The sequence below is a fragment of the Mobula hypostoma genome, chromosome 23, assembly GCF_963921235.1.
Source record: "Mobula hypostoma chromosome 23, sMobHyp1.1, whole genome shotgun sequence".
Classification (NCBI taxonomy): Eukaryota; Metazoa; Chordata; class Chondrichthyes; order Myliobatiformes; family Myliobatidae; genus Mobula; species Mobula hypostoma.
In genome coordinates this window covers 18,580,147-18,602,470 of record NC_086119.1, presented here as the reverse complement: position 1 = coordinate 18,602,470, position 22,324 = coordinate 18,580,147, and the positions used below count along the sequence as shown (strand labels likewise).

At 43.6% G+C, this 22,324-nt stretch overlaps 1 protein-coding gene across 1 annotated transcript in view; it reads right to left on the bottom strand.

Annotated features, from left to right (window-relative positions):
* Positions 1 to 22,324, bottom strand: part of LOC134337042 (TNF receptor-associated factor 4-like) — a 124,198-nt gene that overhangs the window by 19,294 nt on the left and 82,580 nt on the right. Inside the window, exon 2 of the mRNA XM_063031809.1 lies at positions 13,527 to 13,578. Coding sequence (XP_062887879.1) covers positions 13,527 to 13,578 — 52 coding nt within the window. The remainder of the gene's footprint in view (positions 1 to 13,526; positions 13,579 to 22,324) is intronic.

The window sequence follows — 22,324 nt, the reverse complement described above, 5'->3', positions numbered from 1 at the left end:
TTTACTTTGAACATTGAGCAATGGAATAAGATGCCATGTGGCATTTGTGTATGTCAACCCAAACTTCGTCAATGTTTTTTTTTCCAACTTGTTGATCTTTATTTCTTAGTCCCACACTCTGAAAACTGTGGAGAGCATTAAAATCACCACATCTCTGCTGAGGTAATAAAAATTTAGCTGACTGCCTGGTAATCAGAGATCTGCAGGGCACTTACTCACCAATCTGTGGCCAAGCTAGATAAAGCCTTGCAGTGAGTCAGCCAATAAATTTATGCTCAGGGTGAAGCAAATTGAAGGCAACAGGCCCCCTCCAGGAACTAAGTTGTAGGCAAAGATATCAGGAATATGACTGTGATTTGTCATATACTGAACATTGAACACGGGACAGTACAGCACAGGAAAGGCCTTTTGACTCACCAAGTCTGCTCCAAACATGGTACTGAATCAAAACCCCTTCCGCCCATACACGATCCATATCCCTTTATTCCCTGCGTATTCATGTGTCTATCCAACAGTCTCCTAAATGCCACCATTGTGGCATGAGGGGTGACCTCATTGAAGCCTAGCGAATGGTGAAAGGCCTCAATAGAGTGGATGTGGAAAGGATGTTTCCTATGATGGGAGGGCCTAAGACCAGAGGACACAGCCTCAGCATAGAGGTGCGGCCTTCTAAAATGGAGATGAGGAGGAATTTCTTTAGCCAGAGGGTGGTGAATCTGTGTGGAATTCTTTGCCACAGGCAGCTGTGAAGGCCAAATCTTTATGTATATTTAAGGCAGAGGTTGATGGACTCTTGACTGGTCAGGGCATGAAGGGATTGGGGCTGAAAAGACAGCTGGATCACCCATGATTGAATGGCAGAGCAGGCCCGATGGGCCAAATGCCCTAATTCTGCTCCTGTATCTCATGGTGCTATGGTCTATGGTATCTGCTCTACCACTACCCTTGGCAGCTCATTCCAAGCATCTACCGCGCTGTGGAAAAGAACTGGCTCCACACATCTCCTTTTCCCCACAAATTCATGCCCTCTACAATGATACTCACTCAATAAAAACGGTCAGTAAAAAAGAGAATATTCCAGCCTGAAGACTTCAAATTTACTCTCCCGAGAGATGCGGTGACATAACGGCCAGCTTATTGGACCACGGCCAAACCCAAGAACTGTTAAACACAGAACAGTACAGCACAGTAGATGAGCTCAGACGCTCAATTGATCCTCCATTTATCTTTCATCCATCTGTCTATCTATGAGTCTCATAAATAGCCCTCTACAACCACCCTTGGCAATGCATTCAAAGCACTTTACCACTCCCTGGGTAAAAATCCTTCCTCTGACAACCCCCCTCCCATTTTTTCCTTCAATCACCTTAAAATTATGCCTTCACCTATTAGCAATTTCTGCCCTGGGGAAAAGGCACTGGTTGTCCAATCTATCTCTGCCTCTTTTCATATTGCTTCGGAGATGAGATGAAATTCCATCACCGCAGCTCAATGAGTTCTGGAGTTTAAAGGAAATGGCCAGCTGATTGACTGATATCGTTTAGGGAAGAGTTGCTAGCACTGTGTATCCACTGCCTTCTGAAGTGGCTGCCGGACTGTTCAGTTCAGGGACAATTAGGGATGCCAGCCACAAACAGAGAAACATATAGACAGTAGCCATATTGGAGCAGACAAGATCAGTCAGAAACACACAATTAATCTGATGCAGCAGAGACGTGGAATATTTTAAATGCAATTGTGTGGTGCAAGTGATATCTGAGACTAAGCAGCCCGTCTTAACATCCTCTCTTAATTCAAAGCAGCAGCACTGCCAGGATGAACGAGGCATCACCTGGACAGAAGCGAGCTCAGCAAGTGAAGCTGCCGACACTGTTGCAACTTTGCAGAAAACCTAACTCATGCTGCAGTTTTGCAGTCAACCTCTGAATCGTTTCGCAATCATCAGGGCCTCCGCCCCGCTTGGTTAAAATCAGAGGTCAGATCCTTGTGGCAAATCAAGGATACAAATAAATGAGTGTAAAAGCTTGGAGCCAAATAGAAACTCAGCATTGCTTTGTTCTGCAAGCAATGTAAATGTCCGCCCATGATTCACATGGACAGTAGAAACAGTCAGCCAGCGCTGCACTGAATGAGTAGTTCTGAAAGCAGCGAATCAATTATTATTAGAACTTAAATTTGTTTATTATTGTCACAGGTACTGTGATTCCACAGCTCAAAGTAAATTTATTATCAAAGCACATATACAGTATGTCACCCTGAGATTCATTTTCTTGCAGGCATTCACAGAACAAAGAGCTGTAGGACAGCACGATAGTGTAGTGGTTAGCGCAATGCTTTACAGTATCAGCGACCCGGGTTCAATTCCCGGCACTGCCTGTAAGGAGTTTGTATGCTCTCCATGTGACTGTGTGGGTTTCCTCCGGGTGCCCTGGTTTCCTCCCACAGTCCAAAGACTTGGTAGGTTGGTTGGTCATTGAAAATTGTCCCGTGATTAGGCTGAGGTTAAATCAGAGGTTGCTGGGCAGCACAGCTTGAAAGGGCAGAAGGGCCTATTCCACGCTGTACCTCAATAAATAAGTACAATACAATCAATGCAAAAAACAAAGACTGACAAACGACCAATGTGCAAAAAAACAAACTGTGCAAATAATAAAGCAGATAATAATAAATAAATGAGATACAATTAAAAATAAAAAGGTCATTGAAAAATAAAATATATTGAAGTAGTACTAGGGAAATTCATTGGCAGAATGCAGAATAGGGTGTTACAGTTTTAGAATGATTTCCACGCCTTGATTTAACCTTTGAACTGGGCTTGGTCAGGAAATTCTGATTAAGGAGGAGATCTCTCCATTTGGTCAGATATTACCCCATCCACTGCAGTTATGGAGTTTGGACAGAAGTTTCACCTAGTGTCCATGATGCTTTGTGTATGAGCTGGTTGAGGTATCCAGACAGAACACAAATGACTTTCTAAGGATCAAGCACACCCCAGTTCCACATTATTGCTCAGTTCCCATGGTTGTGGATGATTTACCTCAGCATTTGATAGAAAGAGATCAAGCCCAAATGATGAGTGATCAGAAAAGGAATCAGGTTTATTACGACCGACATCCGTCGTGAAATTTGTTGTTTTGCATCAACACTATAGTGAAATACATAAACAAGATTATAATTCATTGTTATAATCAGAAATATATAAAAATAAATATTGCAAAAAGGGACCAAAATAGTGAGCAGTGTTCATGGTTCTTGGACCGTTCAGAAATCTGATGGCGGAGGGGAAGAAGCCGCTCCTAAAATGCTGCTGTACCTCCTCCCTGATGGTAGCAATGAGAAATGGGCATGCCCTGGGTGCTGAGTATCTTTAATGATGGATGCTCCTTCTTGAGGCATGGCATATTAAATATATCCTTGGTGGTCAGAAGTTTTTAATGATCCTGTACATTGGAATGAATTATCATCACCCCAAACCCAAGGAGATCTACTCCCTCCAGTTCCCATTGTATGAATGGGAGTTTCCTCCAATTACGTTCATCTCAGCGTCACTCTATTCAACAGGAGTCAAGCTTCTGAGTACTGGTTGAATCCTACAATTCCCTATCCTTCAGTGCAGCACAAGTGTTTGCAATGAATTATTATTATTAAGTCGATCTAGAGCTTTAAAGGTTGGTAATTGCAGTCATCTAACCGGGCACTTCACTCAGCTGGACGCTGAGGTGCTTCCCAGCATCTTTAAAACTGGTTTCATTTCAAAGGGTGTCACAGAGAATTTCTAACAATGCTAAACTGGGCTGGGGGAAAGGGTTGGTGAGAGGTGGAGCAAGAGGGAGAAAGAGCTTTCTTTCTGAAACCAGACACAATGCAAGGCTGACGTCCTCACCTTGCAATGTGAACTCATGACAGGTGATTAATTCTAGTCGGAAAAATGTTTTGGGATAAACAGATCAGAGATGAAGAAGCCAGACAAAGGTTCAGACCCTCAGGATTGAAAAGACGGCGTTGGTGGGGGTGGTGCAGCTTTGTGTATGGTCGCTGGTTCGCAGCACCTGAAACGCCAGGCCCCTCACTGGCTCTTCGCGGTTGGGGAGGGAGGAGCCTTCCCTACAAGAAGATGCGTCCAATCCAGAAGCCTCAGCCACATGGTGCCTGCTGCCCATTAAAAATAGAGTTATATTTGAGCACAGCTTTCTACTGATCTGTACCACACCAGATGGGGCTTGCAGGGTGTTAGGGAGTACTCTGGAGTTATGTGAATGTAGCACACATTAACTTAAGCAAGAACAGTCCTCAGTTTTTATAATAAGTTGAAAAAGCCCACAGAATAAGAGATATATAGTTTGCAAAATGGTGTCCATTTGCATATGTATCAGCCAAACATTAGGATATTGGGGTTGTGTTAATTGGCCTATATCAAATCAGGCCACATGGGCTAAGTTATTTTGCAGCATTATGACTTGAGTTTAAGCTGACTGACCAGATGGATGTTGTTATTTAACATATTGAATGTGGTCAGGGTAGAGACACGCGTACTCAGAGACAGCCCTGACAATATTAATTTTGGGTGTCTGGCTCTCTGTTTTCAGAAGCTTTTAGCCTATTTAAGTGAACTACTTAGTTATAAAGGAAATGGAGGTAGCGGGGTCCGAGTCCGAGAGCGGGGAATAAGCCAATGTTTAGCCATTGCAGGAGCAGACATGGAGGCGAATTGATGCAAGCAGAAGTGAGGCCTGAGAGTGAGGAAGGATTCAAGGTTTGATCAATTTAAGCACTGGGCTGGGTTGAGGGGACGGGACCAGGGCCCAAGATCATATTGAACTGGCAGGGTCTGGGTCAGAGAGCGAGGAATGACCCAAGGTTTGAATAATTTAGGGGCTGGAGGCAAGGGACTCAGTTCAGCTCGCTGCTTCGCGAGGTCTACTCATCTCTGTGCTGAACTGAGGCTGTGGTTTGCTCTTGGATCAGCTACAGTGATGCCTGGCTTCGTGCCTGTGGACTCACTTTCCTGAATTTCAGTCCTGAATGCTGTTTGCTTACTTTTATTGTTTGCACGAATTGTTTCTCTGCACATTGAGTGTTAGACAGTCTTCCTTTTTTAAAATGGGTTCTTTCGGGTTTCTTTGTTTTGTGGCTGCCTGTAAGGAGACGAACCTCAAGGTTGTATAAAGTATTCATACGTTGATAAATAAATAAGCTTTGAATAAAGATTTCTATATCATCAGCTTCAGTGTCTCTCCTGTGACTTCAGATCATAGTCACAACATGGCACCGAGTGATTAAATGGTATTCACTTGGAGAAGGGGACAGGAAGCACCTCACATCAGCTGCCTCTCCCAGCCAGATTCCAAAATGTTTAGGCAATACTTAGAACTGAATAAGTAAAGGATCATTTAGCTCAGGTCTACTCAACTTAACCCCTGCTTCCTTCAGTAGCTCCTTACTGTCTACCTGCACTGTACTTCCACTGTAAATATAACACTATATTCTGCATTCTGTAACGCACACAGATTGCTGGAGGAACTCAGCAGGTCAGGCAGCATCTATGGAAAGTCGATGTTTCGGGCCAAGGCCCTTCATCAGGACGGGAAAGGAAGGGGTTAAGAAGCCAGAATAAGAAGGTGGGGAGAGTGGAAGGGGTTACAAGCTGTAAGGTGATAGGTGAAGCCAGGTGAATTGGAAGGGAGGTGGGTGGGGAAGGGGGATAACGTGAGAAGCAAGCTGGAAGGTGATAGATGGAGAAGGTAAAGGAATCTGATAGGAGAGGAGAGGGGACCAGGGGAGAAGGGGAAAGAGGTGAGGCACCAAAGGAAGGTGATAGGCAAGTGATACAGCAGAAGAGAAGCGGTAAGGTGGGAGCCAGACCAGGGAATGAAAGAGAAAGGAGATGGGAGAGATTTCTGCACTCTGTTACTGCTTTTTCCTTATAACTACCTCATTGTACTTATATATTGAAATTATCTATATGCATGGCATGTAAAAATAGGTTTCCCACTGTATCTTGATACACATGAGAATAACATACCGATTTACTAATTACTTCTCACTTCTATAGCCCTAATGAAAGGCCCAAGAGAGAATAACTCCATTTCTCGCCACAAATCCCATAATATTCCCAACCTATGGAATACTTCTAGCTTTTTCCGAGGGTTTTTTTTTCAGATTTCCAACATCTGCGGTATTTGGTCTGAGACAAGTTACTTCAGTTAACCCACGAGCACGCATGATATCCTGTGCCGGAATCTGGCATTCTGATTCGCATCGAAAAATATCTCGGCCCATCACTTGCTCGCACTGGATTATGGAATGGACGGAGGAGGATGGTTCAGAAGGTTAGTTCCTCACACCTGTACACTTGTGTTAAATGGCCTTTAGGCCGATCATTCAAGGAATACAAAGTGGCTCTTTCTGACTCTGAATGAGCACATAGACCAAGGGAAAATAGAAGGATCAGTGAAAGGAAGGAATACAGTATTTAATTTAGATGGAAAAAGCACCATTAAGCCAACATTGGACAATAAATAAAGCCCTCTTATGAACTGAGTCTGCTTCCCAATCCACCACTGGCATCATTTCAGCCGCAGGAGGTCATTACCACAGAGAGTTACAGAAGCCACCTCTCCAGGCAGTTACCACAAAACAAAGGCAGGATTGTACTAATCTGCTTGATGTGAAAGGGAGGGAAGATGATCTGCCACTTCCTCCTTTGTACAATTCACTTTCAGCGTGAACAGTGGCACCCAGAACCGGGGGGGCGGTCACTCGCTCACTCACTTGGAAAGCAAAGGCCTTGACCGGGGAGAGCTGCAAGAACAAAAAAAAAAGCAGGCCCAGAACCCTGATCACTTCTTTAAATAAAGCTGTCTGTTCTTCAAGAGTCAAGGAGAGGGCTGCTCTCGCTCACTGAGGATCTCTGTCAGAATGAGCATTTGGAATCTGAAAAGGGCTGCTGGCAGCGGGAAGGATTTTATTTAAACTCTGACATGATGGCTTTATCTATGCTGTTTCTGGAAGGTTCCTGCATCGCACGCTTATCCGATTTTGGACACCGATGGAGGATTAGTTTCTTGCCCAAAATATCCAGTGCTCACAATGCACCTTTTGATGCATTCAGTTGCATTGAATGAATATGGGTCTGACCAGCGCTGGACTGGTGGAACTCAGAACTGTTCTGTGTTTTAGTACATCTAAGATCCTGTAAATGCCTGTGAGAAAATTAATCTCAAGGTAATATATGATACGTACTTTGATAATAAAATGTCTTTGAACTTTGACTTGAAAGATAGGTGCAACACTCACAAAATTCAGCAGGTCAGGCAGCACCTATGAAGAGGAATAAACAGTTGATATTTTGGGGTGAGATACTTCATCAGGCCTGCTGTTGTGTTCCCCCAGCATTTTGTGTATGTGTGTTGGTCTGGATTTTTAGCATCTGCTGGACCTCTTGTGTTAAAGTTAGGTGCAGTCCACCTTCCAGTTGTACTGTGCTTAATCCACAAAAGGTGCCAGTGGGGATGTTAATGGTTGGATGGGATTGCAGGTGGGGTGGTTAAAGAAAGAATCGCTGACAACACCATAATGCTGGGAATCTTCACACCAAGCGGCAACATACACAGAACCTATTCTGATGAGAAACACCCTGTGCTTTCTGGAGTGGAGGTCTGGTATCTATTCCAGCCAAAAGCAAGAAAAATCAGTCACGAGTTGGACATATTTTTAAATTCAGAAAAGGACATCAGAAGCTGAATAATCCTACCAGACTGAAGAGCAAGATAATGGGACTTGTATGGAAGCATGGAAATAACTGGAATAGATTTTATGGCTCAAATAATTTCCTACTATGTTTAATGAGAATTATGAATGCCCAGCAGCTTTTTGTGTTTAGAAGCTGCCAGTCTCCCTTGGGTACTTTAATGGAGGAGAGGTCTTGACTCATAAGGCCAGAAGATGTAGGAGCAGAATTAGGCCATTCAGCCTATCGAGTTTGCTCAGCCATTCCATCATTGCTGATATATTTTCCCTCTCGACCCCATTCTCCTGTCTTCTCCCCAGAACATTAAGTGCCCCTACTAATCAAGAACTATCAACCTCCGTTATAAATATACCTAATGACTTGGCCTCCATGGTCATCTGCGACAATGAATTTCACAGATTTATTACCTTCTGGCTAAAGAAATTCCTCCTCATCTCTGTTCTAAAGGGACGTCCTATTCTGAGCCTGTGCCCTGTGGTCCTAGACTCTCCCGCTATTAGAAACATCCTCTCCATATCCACTCTGTCTATCTATCTGTGGTGCACTGGAACTGGAAATGGTTTATTATTGTCACATGTAATGAGATACAGTGAAAAGCTTGTCTTGCATTCTGTTCATACAGGCGAGATCTTTACACAGTACATTGGGTGAGTAGAAGGTAGACAATAACAGAATGCAGAACGAAGTGTAACAGTTATGGAGCAACACACGTGTCTGATGTCTGTGTCCTGATGGAGGATCCCATCCTGAAATGTCAGCTGTTCATTTCCCTCTGTGAATGCTGCCTGACCTGCTGAACTCCTCCAGCATTTTTTTTTTGTGTGTGTTGCTCAAGATTTCCAGCCTCTGCAGAATCTGATGAGTCTCTGTAGCAGTTACCGAGAAGGTGCAGCGCGGGTAGACAATACAGCACAAGATGATACCAGGGTAGATTGTGAGCTCAGCATCCTGGAAGGAGGGGATTCAGGTGGGAGGAGAGTGGGATTGGTATCAATATCTGAGGCTGTCTTTGATGTGGACGGTAACTGCCATCAAATAACCTTCCACACCCACCTGACTGAATAACAGGTTAGAAAAGCCTGGAGTACAGAAATCAATAAAATTGGTTTTCCACGACTCAAAATCTTGCAGAACAACTCTGTTACAACATGGTCTCTAAATAGTTTTCAGATTGAACAGCTGGTTAAATGGCACCGTAAGGACAACCTGTCACTCAACAGCAGCAAAATCAAAGAGCTGATTGTTTTCCACAGGAAGAAGAAGCTGGAGGCCCATGACCATTGGGCAGGAGGGGCAGGAGGGACAGGAGTCTTAGGTCCCACAAAACCAGGTTCAGGAATGGTTATCACCTTTCAACCATCAGGCTCCTGACCAGTGCGGAAAACTTCACTCACCTCTGAACAGATCACTAAACACAACCTATGACCTCACTTTCAAGGACTCTACAATTCAGTCTCATTTATTTACTTTTTTTACACAATTTGTTTTCTTTTGCTTTGGTTCTGTGTCAGTCTTTGTTATTTGTATTTTTTCATAAATTCTATTGTGTTTCTTAATTTTTCTCTAAGTGCCTGCAAGAAAACAATCCTCCAGGTAGTATATAAGATCATAAGACATAGGAGCAGAATTAGGCCATTTGGCCCATCAAGTCTGCCCTGTCAGATGGTGGCATATAGGTACTTTTTGATAATAAACTTACTTTGAACTTTGCCCAACACAGACCCTATCCATGCCTGCTGTGACAAGAAGTAGAGAAAAGTTCATTCAACCACTTCTGTTTAATTTCTAACTTATTCCTATCAGCGGAATAAGCAGACGTTTCCTTTCTGCACAGAACAGTCTTTGTGTGCAGAGTGCTGGAAAAGAATACCAAAACTCAGCGTGTTCACCAGAGATCTGAAATGGAAGGTCAGTTCCATCATTCATGCTCCGAGATTTTTTTTTTGCCATCAGCTCATGTTCCCTACAATCTGCGGCTGCAGCAGTTTTCTCGACTAGGTGACCCAAGAGCATTTACCGAAAGCGATTGTGGCCTTTTCCTGTTGAAGTGTAACAGAAACGCGATTGTCCCCAGTGACTGAAGAGGAACCAAGACATGCACTGGAGGCCGGGAGAGGAAGTATGGGGAAAGGTTGTGTTTGATGTAAAAACAAAGCAGAAACAAAAAAAAATCATCTCATTCATCCTGTGTCACCACAGAACGGACACTGGAAAGAGCGTGAAAATGACACGAGGCCTTCATGCATCAGCACACATCCCTGACAGTTCAGTGATTTAAACAAGGAAAACAATGATCCTGACTACTTTTCTTTTCCTTCCCGCCCCCCACATCTCCTAAATACTCCAACCCCTGCAGACAGCAGGTACTATCGTCGAAATTTTACCTCAACACTACCTTCCATTCTATCGCTGACTCTCGGTTTTATTTTGCCAAACTGTGGCAGTCATGGAGTACTGTGCCGCCGCAGGAGATGTGCTGAGCCAGCACTGCCTCCTGGTTTCGAGTGGGGTGTTAAACTCACGGTCTGTATCAGGCTCGATAGGTGTGAAAGATCCCATGGCCCTTTTACAAACAAGTGTAAACATTTGCTGTCACGTCCCTGCTAATACTTATCCCTTAATCTTCTTCGGCAAAACAAAGTATCATGAGGGGCATCGATAGGGTGAATGCACTCAGCTTTTTCTCCCCTTGGAAGGGGAACTGGAAGCTGGAGGGCATAGCTTAACTGAGAAGTGAAAGACTTAAAAGGATTAGGAGGGGCAACTTCTCCAGGTCAGGTAATAAGCTGATACCACTTCAGAAACCATAGATAGGAGGGGTTTAGAGGGATATGAACTGAATGGAGGCAAGTGGGACTCACTTGGTGGGTATCATGATTGGCATGGACGATCTGGGATGACGGGCCTTACTCATCGACTCTGCGCTTACAATCACACTTTCTGTTATGGGAGTTTGCTGTGTACAGGCTGGCCAACTTCTGACAGTGATTATAGTTCATAAGTATTTCAATGGCTGCACTTGGCCTTGTGACACCCTAATGGAGGTGTCAGAGGCCCTCTCCAAGGCTTACTCTGACCTCCTCAATAGAAGTGATCATAACATTGATGCCCTTGTTTCCCTGTTTACAATGTTTTCTGTTTTTAGTTACACATTTTCAGCATCTCCATCATTCGGCTGTGTCGATAGTGGCCGTATTCAGGCAAGGCAAGTTTGCCTCAATTTAGGTTATATCCCCAGCAAACAGCGACACATGGAAGGCGCAAGTACGCATTACACTGTGCACAGTTCTGGCAGCCCATTACAGGAAGGGTGGGGAGGCTTTGGAAAGGGTGCAGAAGAGGTTTGTGAGGATGCTGCGTGGAACAGAGGATATGAGCTGGGAGAGGTTGGGCAAACTTGGCTTGCTTCCTCTGGAGTGTCAGTGGCCAAGGGGAAACCTGACAGAAATCTATAAACCGATGAGAAGCTTTCAGTCAGATAATTTCTCCCAGGGTAGAAATACCAAATACTATAGAGGACATTATAGTTCAGGGGAGAGTGGGAAAATTTAAAGGAGATGTGCGGACAAGTTTTATTTTACACACAGAGAGTGGTAGATGCCTGGATCTGCCTGCCACAGGTAGTAGTGGAAACAGATGCAACAGTGGCATTTAACAGCTTTAAGATAGACACATGAATATTCAGGGTGGCCGGATATGGATCATGTACAGGCAGAAGAGATCTTGTTTAATTTGGCATTTTGTGATGCACAAACATTGTGAGCTGAAAGCCTGTTTCTGTTCTGTACTGTTTTCTGCCTCATGTGTACCAGGTTTGGAGCTGATCAATTTAATCTCTCTGTAAGAATCCACTCAGTGAACACATCATAATCTGGTAGCCTGCACTGCCAGCGTTTCGCAAACCCACTGCTGCAGTGGGAAGGAAATATTAAAAAAAAAGAGTTGGTCTCCACGACACTTCAAAGCTAATGAAAATTAGAATTGACACAGCAGGGAACAGTAAGACTTATTGTCTGGACAATAAAGGGGGAAGTTTTTTTAATAAAAAATCCAGCTAGAGTGGATTACAGTCTAAATATAACTTCTAGCATCTGTGGAAATGAAACTACATCTAATATCAAGATATTGATGAAATGCAGTAGAGTAAAATGACAGAACATCTGTATTAAAAGAACTGGAGGAGAGAGGAGAAGGTTCACATTTCCCTCTGTTTCAGTTTGCATTGGGATTTTGCTGCCAGCTCGGAGGGCAAGAGAGGAAGCAATAGTGTATTCAAGCGTCAATTGACAAATAGTGACATTCTTTGTGCCAATTCTTCCATCTACCAACTGAATGAAAGAAAAGCGATTGGATCCCTTTGGCAGAAAGACTGGGTGAATGCAGGCAACTTAGTGAGCGTAGAATAAGCACCCTCTTCAGTCTTTGCAAAACCACAGACAAATGGTCATTTCTGCAGCCAACTCAATCTTCGGTGAGAGAAAAGAGTAAAAACAAACTAAGCTTGATTCTTTCGCCAAGAGTCAGATGTCACTTACTGAATCTGTAACAGAACTGAATATAGAACAAACAGCGGGGCATTGTGGAGCCGATCACTGTAGGAAGGCTCAATCATAACTGCCATTGCATAGATTTGATGGGCAAATTGAATTTATGGAACAGTGTGTAACACTCCGAAGAAATGCAACTGCTGTATACTGTCTAATGGAATCTGACAAGGCAACGTGGAATGACAAGGAATGTCACATTAAATTAAGTGAAAAGAACTACCAGTTTAAAAAAAACTTCATCTCACAATTTCTATTCAAACCAGCTCAGTTATTCTTTTATTATTGCAATCAGAAACATCAGAAAATTGCTGACAGCTAATTATTCTAACAAACTGTACACTTACGTCAGAGTGCTTGCTCTTGGCTACACTCAGCACTGCTTTGATTTAAGAAACTGAATCATTCAATTTGCAAAGTTGCTTAGAATGCTGGACACCACAAAGAATTCAAAGGATGCGTGAACCAGACAGGGTGCTGGACTTGAGGTACAGGCTGGCTGTAGCCTTTATGAATGGACTAACTGTACACTTACGTCAGAGTGCTTGCACTTGGTTATGCTTTGATTTTAAAGAAAACTCAAATCATTTAATCAGAGGAGTTGCTAAAATGCTGGACATCACAAAGCATTCAAGCGATATGTGAAATATACAGGGTGTTGGACTTGAGGTACAGGACCTTTCTGGACGGTGCAGAGCCTCAGGGGGGCTAAGTGGTTTCTTGTTCCCGCATGGAACAAGGCGGGATGTCTGGTGTCACATTGAATAATCTACCTTACCTTTGAGAGACTGAAGCAGAAGTGACTGAGGTGCAGGAGAGGGGAAAAAAAAACAGCGTGCTTTGGAGGAGATGGAGAGAAACAGACAGCTTTACGGCTCTACTCGTCCAACAAAACAGAACAGGCAACCAGGAAGACAACTATTAAACTAGAAAGACCTTTGTGAGCTCCACAACAAAGGATGCAGAGAATGGTAAGCCTGAAGGCACGCTCATTACTACAATTGTCAGAGCTGCAACTGATCAGTGTAGGGAACAAAATGACAAAGGCTGCACAAGGACCCCTGGGGTAATAGAGATATGGTGGGGGGTGGGAGGAGGGGGGTTGTGGTGGTGGTGGGGGGGGAGCTGCTCAGAACAGACACAGATAACCATGGCAAATGGACATGCAGCAATTGCAGCAACCCAATTAGTGCGTGAAAAAGTGAAAATCACTGCCTGGATTGGCCCCTTACCTTTGCGTAGTCAAGTGGGAGCTGGTCCTCTGGACACTTAAACACGCCCTCACTGAAAGAAAGAGAAGATAATCATTAAGTGCACAGGCAGTGAACAACACTGACAAAATAATATATTTGCTAGCAGAGGCAGATCAGTGATCCCTCTGTAATCAGGTACTGTATATTAGTTAAAGGCAGGGACACCATGCCAGATGGAATGATGCTGCATTTACACAAGGAGTAGCCTTCGCTGCTTTTGAAGTGGGCTCAGGCAATTAAGCAATTCAGTCAAAATCCTGCAGAAAGTTTGTTTTAAAGTAGCCCCTAAAACAGAAAATTGAATTAGGCTTTGAGCGGGGAGTTGACAAGGCAACGCACAATGATAAAACTCGAGAGGATTTTCACTGCACAAACAAATACAGACAGACCTTTGCCACCAGGATCACCAATTCTCCAGTAATAACTCTAGGTTACCCTACAAGACCCAGGTCTGAGCAAACCTCATAAAAATCAGTGTGTAGGTTAAAAATAGATCATTCATCAGATTAGGGAGGAATAACAGTGTCAAAGAGGTGGAGAGAAAGGAGGGAGACCAGGGCTTCTGCAGACTCATTACCAGACATCCCACCCTGCAAAAACTCATTTCAGGGAGGTAGCACCATCAATTTGCGGGAGACTTCCGGGAGAGGTGGGATGTCTGCAATGGAGTAGCTCCTTAGCAGCTAACCAGCTAGTTTAGATAACATTAGCTATGCTAATGAACGAATGACACCTGTTAAACTCACCTCAACATGTCTTTTACAGCCTTAACCCACCATGGGCAATAGAAAAGTCACTGTTGCAAACAGTGCAGCGAGCAACACTGTCATTATTTTTGACGCCTATTAGGCAGGGGTACACTTTAGTGTAGTCTGGGGTGATGTACGTTTCATATTTTCTTTTTTTTGAAACACTCTCGCTCCTGGTCTCTCTTGCACTTGCTTTCTCTCTCTCGCGCTTGCTTTCTTGCTCACGCACGCTCTCTCTCTCTCTCTCGTGGTTGCTCTCACTCGCGCTTGCTTCCTTGCTCTCTCTCTCTCTCACTCTCGCGCTTGCTTTCTTGCTCTTGCGCTCTCTTTCTCGCACGTTCTCTCACGCTCGCTCTCAAAAAATTCAATTTCCGGGACATTGTATATAATTTGCGGGCATCAGGGAGCCACTATTAATATGCGGGAGACTCCTGGAACTTCCGGGAGAGGTGGGATGTCTGCATTACTGAATGAAACTGCTTATCCCTGGGATCATTCAGATATCCTTTCTGTCCTTCACATCCTTCCTTAATGCACAGTGACCAAGGGGTGTAGTTCTCTGTTGCAACTTGACTCACATTTTAGATCAAGGTTTTTCAAATATTTAAAGTTTGAAATATTCTTGAAACAGTTTTGTATCCATTCTCCCTTGCACAAATACTGGCCCTATTACACTTGATACCCTGAGGCTCATCAGATGCCTTGTATAGTGTGTGGTAAAATGGACTCAAAATTTGCTGAAACCATCCTCCAGCTCTTGGACAGCAGTTTGGTTATATTGTCTCGAGGTAGAAATCATGGAATCATAAAGCACTAACAGCACACGATATTTAATGTCAGTCACCCTGATAGGAACTGAAAATGGCAACACAGTATCTTAGTGATTGGAGCAATCGTTTTACATTGACAGTGGTCATTGATTGGGGTTCCAGTCCCATGCTCCCAATTCCCTGATTTTTGTACATTCTCCCTGTGACTCCATGGATCTCCTCAAGGATCCTCCAAGGCCTAAGGTTAGGGTTAGTGAGCTGTGGACATGCTAGGTTGGCACTGGAAGCGTGACAACACTGCATTGGTTGTTGACGCAGAACAACACACTTCATTATAGGTTTCACTGTTCATGTGACAAAGCTAATCTTTAATCTTTGAACTCTTCCCTTGACGACTCCCTGCTCCACACCTCGACTTGTACAGTGTTCACTGTGACGAACAAGCCGCTGACCTGACCCATGAGGCTACAAAAATGGGATACTCAATGCCCATTTACTGCCATCCACGCCATGAAAGCCCGCAAAGGCTCTACATTGTACCATTTATCACAAAAAAATAGTTATTTAAAAATCAATCTTGCCATCTTGCAGTGATTTGAATCTGATGGAGCCAGCTCACTCACACTCCTTGCCAGCTGTTCCAGCTCAGTCAGCAGACACTTACCATGAGAACGCAAGAAAACAGGAGTAGGCGTGGATCACTCAGTCGCTCATACCTGATTCACCGTTCAATCTCCCTCAGGCCTCATCTCCTCTTCTGAACCCATTCCCCGCAGCCCTCAATTCCCTGACTTTTCAGAACGTTATTTCCTTTTTAAAATACCTACAATGATCCGGTCTCCGCGGTCCTCTGGTGCAGAGAATCCCAGGAATTCACCGTCATTTTTTTGTTGTTGTTCTGTCCCTGGGGGACAGTATGTTGAGTTTTGTAGTGTTTTGTGTGCTGCGGAGCATAGCGGGCATGCTATGTCAGCACTGGAATGTGTGGAGACACCAGCACATTGTTAGATTGTGCTAATTTCACTGTATGTTTTGATGTACATGTGATAAACAAATGAATCTGAATCTAGACCCTTTACGCCACAGGGGCTCCCAACCTGAGATCCACAGACCCCTTGCTTCATGGGACTGGCCCACGGTATAAAAAAAGGTTGGGAACCCCTGCTCTATGCAAAACTCGGCCATTTTAAATGAACACACCTGATCTTGCAACCATGTCTCCTTATTTATGATTCCCCCACTTTTGGAAACACATCACCATCGACTCTACCAAACCCTGAGAACTTATTGGGACTGTAATGGAATTAGTGTAATATACTTATGTGCAATCTCATCGCAGCCTTGTTCCATTTGAGCAAATAGCAGTTAAAAAGAGTCATTAATTTTTACATCTTGCTATCTTCAGACTAATCAGTATTTATTCCATATTTACAGTGAAATCTCCTTAACTTTCAGAAAGCAGCTGTTCTGTGTGACTGGGTTAAATGAGAAGTTGTAAATCTTTCACACACACCGACAACTTTCTCGGTAATTATGCCACAAAGAGCCTGAAGAACAAGAAGTTTTATATCTGCTCAGTTGCCACCATGTTACTTCACCCTGAGAGGTAGAGATAGAGTCACAGAACACTACAGCACAACGGCAGACCCTTTGGCCTATCAAATCTGTGCCGAGCTATTTTTAATTTATTTGGAGACACAGCGCAGAACATCCCCTTCCGGCCCGACGAGCCACGCCACCCAGCAACCCACCTATTTAACCCTAGGCTAGTCACAGGACAATTTACAATGACCAATTAACCGACTAACCGGTACGCCTTTGGACTATGGGAGACAAACCAATACGTCCATGGGGAGGGGGAGGGCGTACAAACTTCTTACGGATGGCGCTGGAATTGAACTTCTGAACTCCAATGCCCCAAACTGTAATAGTGTCGCAGTAATCGCCACACCACCATGGCGCCTGTTATTCTGCCTAGTTCTATTGACCTGCACCTGGACCACAGCCTTCCATACCCATCCCCTCCACGTGCTTATCCAGCGTCGGGCATTTTCGTGCCTTACAAGGCACAGAACAAAAGACCGTGTGTCACTCCACTCCTCACACAGACATTTTGCAGTATTTTTCTTCATCTAACCAGGCCGAGTTGCGAGCTCAACACTCAACCCAGCATGGACGGAAAGCGTACTCGGGAACGTCCGGACTGGATTCGAACCCGGGAACCTCCGTTCCGGAGTCCGGCGCTGATGTCACTGCGCCACCAGCCGACCAAATCCAAACTTTCTTAAAAGTTGACGTCAAGCCCGCATCCACCTCTTCCGCTGGCAGCTCATTCCATATTCTCACCATCCTCTGAGTGAAGAAGTTCCCCTTAAACATTTCACTTTTCACCTTTAACCCTTGACCTCTCATTCTAATCTTCCTAACCTCAGTGGAAAAAGCCTGCTTGCATTTATCCTATTTATAGTCCTCATAGTTTTGTAAACCTCGATCAAATCTCCCCTCATTGTCCTACACTGCAGGGAATAAAGTTCTAACCTACTCAACTTCTCCCTATAACTCATGCTTACATTTTAGTAGGACTAATCAAAATAGGACATACATGGTAAATAGTAGGGCATTAAAGAATGCTGTAGAACAGAGGGATCTAGGAATAATGGTGCATAGTTCCCTGAAGGTGGAATCTCATGTGGATAGGGTGGTGAAGAAAGCTTTTGGTATGCTGGCCTTTATTAATCAGAGCATTGAGTATAGGAGTTGGGATGGAATGTTGAAATTGTATAAGGCTAAATTTGGAGTATTGTGTACAGTTCTGGTCACCGAATTATAGGAAAGATGTCAATAAAATTAAGAGAGTACAGAGGAGGTTTACCAAAATGTTGGCTGGATTTCATCTCCTAAATTACAGAGAAAGGTTAAACAAATCAGGTCTTTATTCTTTGGAGCATAGGAGGTTGAGGGGGGGACTTGATAGAGATGTTTAAAATTATGAGGGGGATTGATAGAGTTGACGTGGATAGGCTTTTTCCATTGAGAGTGAGGAAGATTCAAACAAGAGGACATGAGTTGAGAGTTAAAGGACAAAAGTTTAGGGGTAACATGAAGGGGAACTTCTTTACTCAGAGAGTGGTAGCTGTGTGGAACGAGCTTCCAGCAGAAGTGGTTGAGGCAGGTTCGATGTTGTCATTTAAAGTTAAATTGGATAGATTTATGGACAGGAAAGGAATGGAGGGTGATGGGCTGAGTGCAGGTCAGTGGGACTAGGAGAGAGTAAGAGTTCGGCATGGACTAGAAGGGCCGAGATGGCCTGTTTCCATGCTGTAATTGTTATATGGTTATATATGCCCTCAAGTCCCTTAACATCCTTGTAAATTTTCTCTATACTCTTTCAACCTTACTGATATTTTTCCTGTTGGTCAGCAACCAGATCTGGGCTAAATCTGCCCGCCTTATGCTGGAATCAGCTACCATAATCAGGGGAATAGCGAGAAGAAAAGGCCTTTCTACCAAGCTTCCTGTTGCTAATCAGCACCAACTTATTTCGAGCAGGCAGAGCAAGGAATTGGAATCAGGTTTATTATCACCGGCATCTGACGTGAAATTTGTTAACTTAGCAGCCACAGTTCAATGCAGTACATAATATAGAAGAGAAAAAAAAATAAAATAATAACAATAAGTAATTCAATTACAGTATACATATATTGAATAGATTTTTTTTTAAAGTACAAAAAAACAGAAATACTGTAGACTAAAAAATGTGAGGTAGTGTCCAAGGGTTCAATGTCCATTTAGGAATTGGATGGCAGAGGGGAAGAAGCTATTCCTGAATCGCTGAGTGTATGCCTTCAGGCTTCTGTACCTCCTACCGAATGGTAACAGTGATGGGAAAGGACCAGCTCGTTAATAATAAATGTGCAGAGAACATGATCTGGGTGGTGGGGGTCCCTGAAGATGGATGCTGCTTTCCTGAGTCAATGCTCTGCGTAGATGTGCCCAATGGTGGGGAGGGCTTTACCCACAATGGACTGGGCCTTTTCCATTCAAGGACTTTGGTGTTTCCATACAAGGCTGCGATGCAGGCAGTCAATATACTCACCACCACACACCTATAGAAGTCTGTCAAAGTTGCCAGAAGTACATAAAGCATACAATGAAATGCATCATTTGTGTTAACAACCAACACACATGGGGGTGTGCTGGGAACAGGTCACAAGTGTCATCACACATTCAGGGGCCAACATAGCATGCCCATAATGCTCGTCAGTGGTGTAAGCTGAGTGTAAACTAATATCTGCACTCTCTCTTTATGTAGACCCCAAGACAGAGTTTAACAATCTAGCGGCAAATTGATGGCCCAGCCGTGGCTTGAACTATTTATCTAAGCTGTTGGCTCCATGCATCACTCCTTTTGATTGATTCTTGACAGATAACCAACCAAAATGTCAGCTGGCCTCCTAAATGCTGCACTACTGTCCTAGGCAAATGCACAAACAAGCTGTCTGAGATACCCTCCTTCAGGAAGTCTTAAAACGTGATGAATCATTGGGTGTTTATATAACATTACTGGTGAGGAGTTGAATTACCTCAGTAAGATCAGGGGTCACGGTGGAGGGAGGAAGGACAATTGCCGGACATCGGCACTCCCAACTGTTTCAAGCAGCAGAGTCAGTTTACTGCCCGGCAAAGATAGCAGGGACTAGATAACCCAACATCCACCTCTGTTTGCAACCCCAACCATTGAATCCTTGAAAGAGCACACCTTTGTTGTGGAGAACTGGCCAGTTTCCAGTCTATTGCTTTCAAGGCCACTGTTCCTGCAGACATCCTGGCAGTGAAATTAAATTAATGGGTTATTTGACTTCAGGAACATTACAGCTGTGTTCAATCTGGGTTTAACTGGTCCATACAGGGATGGACCAGCAAGCCAACAGACTGTTTAATTCATGCTGATGCAACTGTATTTATATGTTATATTGACTACCCTGCTGTACATAATACTTATTATAAATTACTATAAATTGCACATTGCAAATTTAGATGGAGATGTAATATAAAGCATTTTACTCATGTTTTTAAAGGATGAAAGTAATAAAGTCAATTCAAATTCAATTCAGTCAGCATAGAAGGAGAAACAAAGGATAACTTCACACTTTCTGGGGTGGGACAGTCATGTAGAGGTTATTGTAATGCCAATACAGTGCAGGTTAATCAGGTTCGATTCCCTCCACTGCCTGCAAAGTGTTTCTACATTCCCCCTTGACCGTGTTGATTTCCTCTGGGTGCTCTGGTTTCCTCCCACATTTCATGTAGGTTAATTGGTCACATGGGTATAATTAGGCATCGCAGGTTCATTGGGCTGGAAGGACCTGGTACTCTTCTGTATCTTCAAAATTTAAAACTAAATTAAAATCTCTCTCACATGCACACACACAAATACACTAAAAAAAATCAAACTTACAAAGAAAATGACACTTTCAAGCCTTTACCATGTGAGAAATTACCATGGATAGCCAGGACAGGAATACTGACTTGTAAGTGGGAATATTGACTTGGAAACGGGAATACTGACTAGAAATTTGGCTGCTCTCCGGATGAAAATCAGAGAGCCATTGAGAGAAGCCAGAGATCCTTACAAGTTGCTCCTGGCACGTCTTGGAGTTTTAGTTCCGAAAGAGCACAGTGGTCCATTATACGAGACAACAAGGCTTAACATTACAGAGAAATATTTACCAAGCAGACCCATTTACTTTCCTACTGCAGCATTTGAGAGTGAGTTATTTTCCAAGTCACTCTGAGCAAAAAGGAATCAGCAACTGTAGTGATCAACCCTGCCATTCTCCCAGAGGAATAAGCACAAAATTACCAGCTCGTTTTTCAGGGGTCTGCACAGTATAGTCTGAAAGAAATCCCAATGATATCAACTCACCTCAGAGACATCCCGCGCCTCTGTACAAATAACATCCCGAGGACAGTTGTGTGAGTATAAAACCAAAGATGCTCCTTTAATGAATCACAAGACAATTGGAGACCTCAGGATGTTCCCATTAACAATTTGTCTCTCTCATTTTTGGCATGAACACATTTGGTTCCAATAGTGACGTAATGTATTTCCGGCAACCATCAGAAAAGTCGTTTTAACCATGATAAAAAGAACTCAATATAAATATGCTTTTGTAGTAGGGACTTCTATGTTCTATCAGTCTTCTCTACGGAATAATTCTACACTGCCAAAATAATTTTTGAAGCCTAAAATTCCTCAAATTTACAGGAAAATTTCATTCAGAAATGCAGTAATTTTGAAGGCCTTTTGTAGAATGTTAATCTCAAAAATTAATTTGTTGTGTGTTGCAAATGTTTCCCTGAGTCCCTCTTTAAGAAAAATCTGGATAGGTACATGGATGGGAGGGGTATGGAGAGCTACGTTCCAGTTGCAGGTTGATGGGAATAGACAGAATAATAGTTCAGTGTACTAGATAGGCCAAAGAGCTGTTTCTGTGCTGTAATGTTCTATGACTATCTATTATGCCTATATTGATGAATTCACAGCAGCATACAAGTAATTTTTCATTGCACTTCTGCATATCTGCACAGGGCACATATACCATATGTCATGAATTTTTTTTCCAGCAGTGGTACAGTGTAACATATAAAATTACTATTGCAAAGGTCTATGCTCCACTATGAGCACTAGCCTTCCCAGCATCCAGGACATGATCAAGAAGCGGTGTCTCAAAAAGGCAACATCCATCATTAGGGACCCTCATCACCCAGAACATGTCCTCTTCTCATTGGCACCATCAGGGAGGAGATACAGAACCCTGAAGGCACACAGCTTCTTCCCCTCTGCCATCCAATTTCTGAATGGACATTGAATCCATGAACACTACCTCACTACTCCGCCACAACAGACAATCTCCCAGTAGCCACCCGCTTCAACTCTGCTTCCCACTCCCATTCAGATATGTCCATACATGGCTTCCTCTACTGTCATGATGAGGCTAAACTCAGGTTGGGGGAGCAACACCTCATATACCGTCTAGGTAGTCTCTAGCCCCTTGGTATGAACATAGAATTCTCCAACTTCCAGTAATTCCTTCCCCCTCCCTTCCTCTATCCCTATTTCACTCTGCCCCCTCCCCCAGCTGCATATCACCTCCCTCAAGGTTCTGCCTCCTTCTACGACCCATTGTGTTTCCCCCTATTCCTTCTTCACCTTTCCTGCCTATCCCCTCCCTGCTTCCCTCCCCCATCCCTTTAT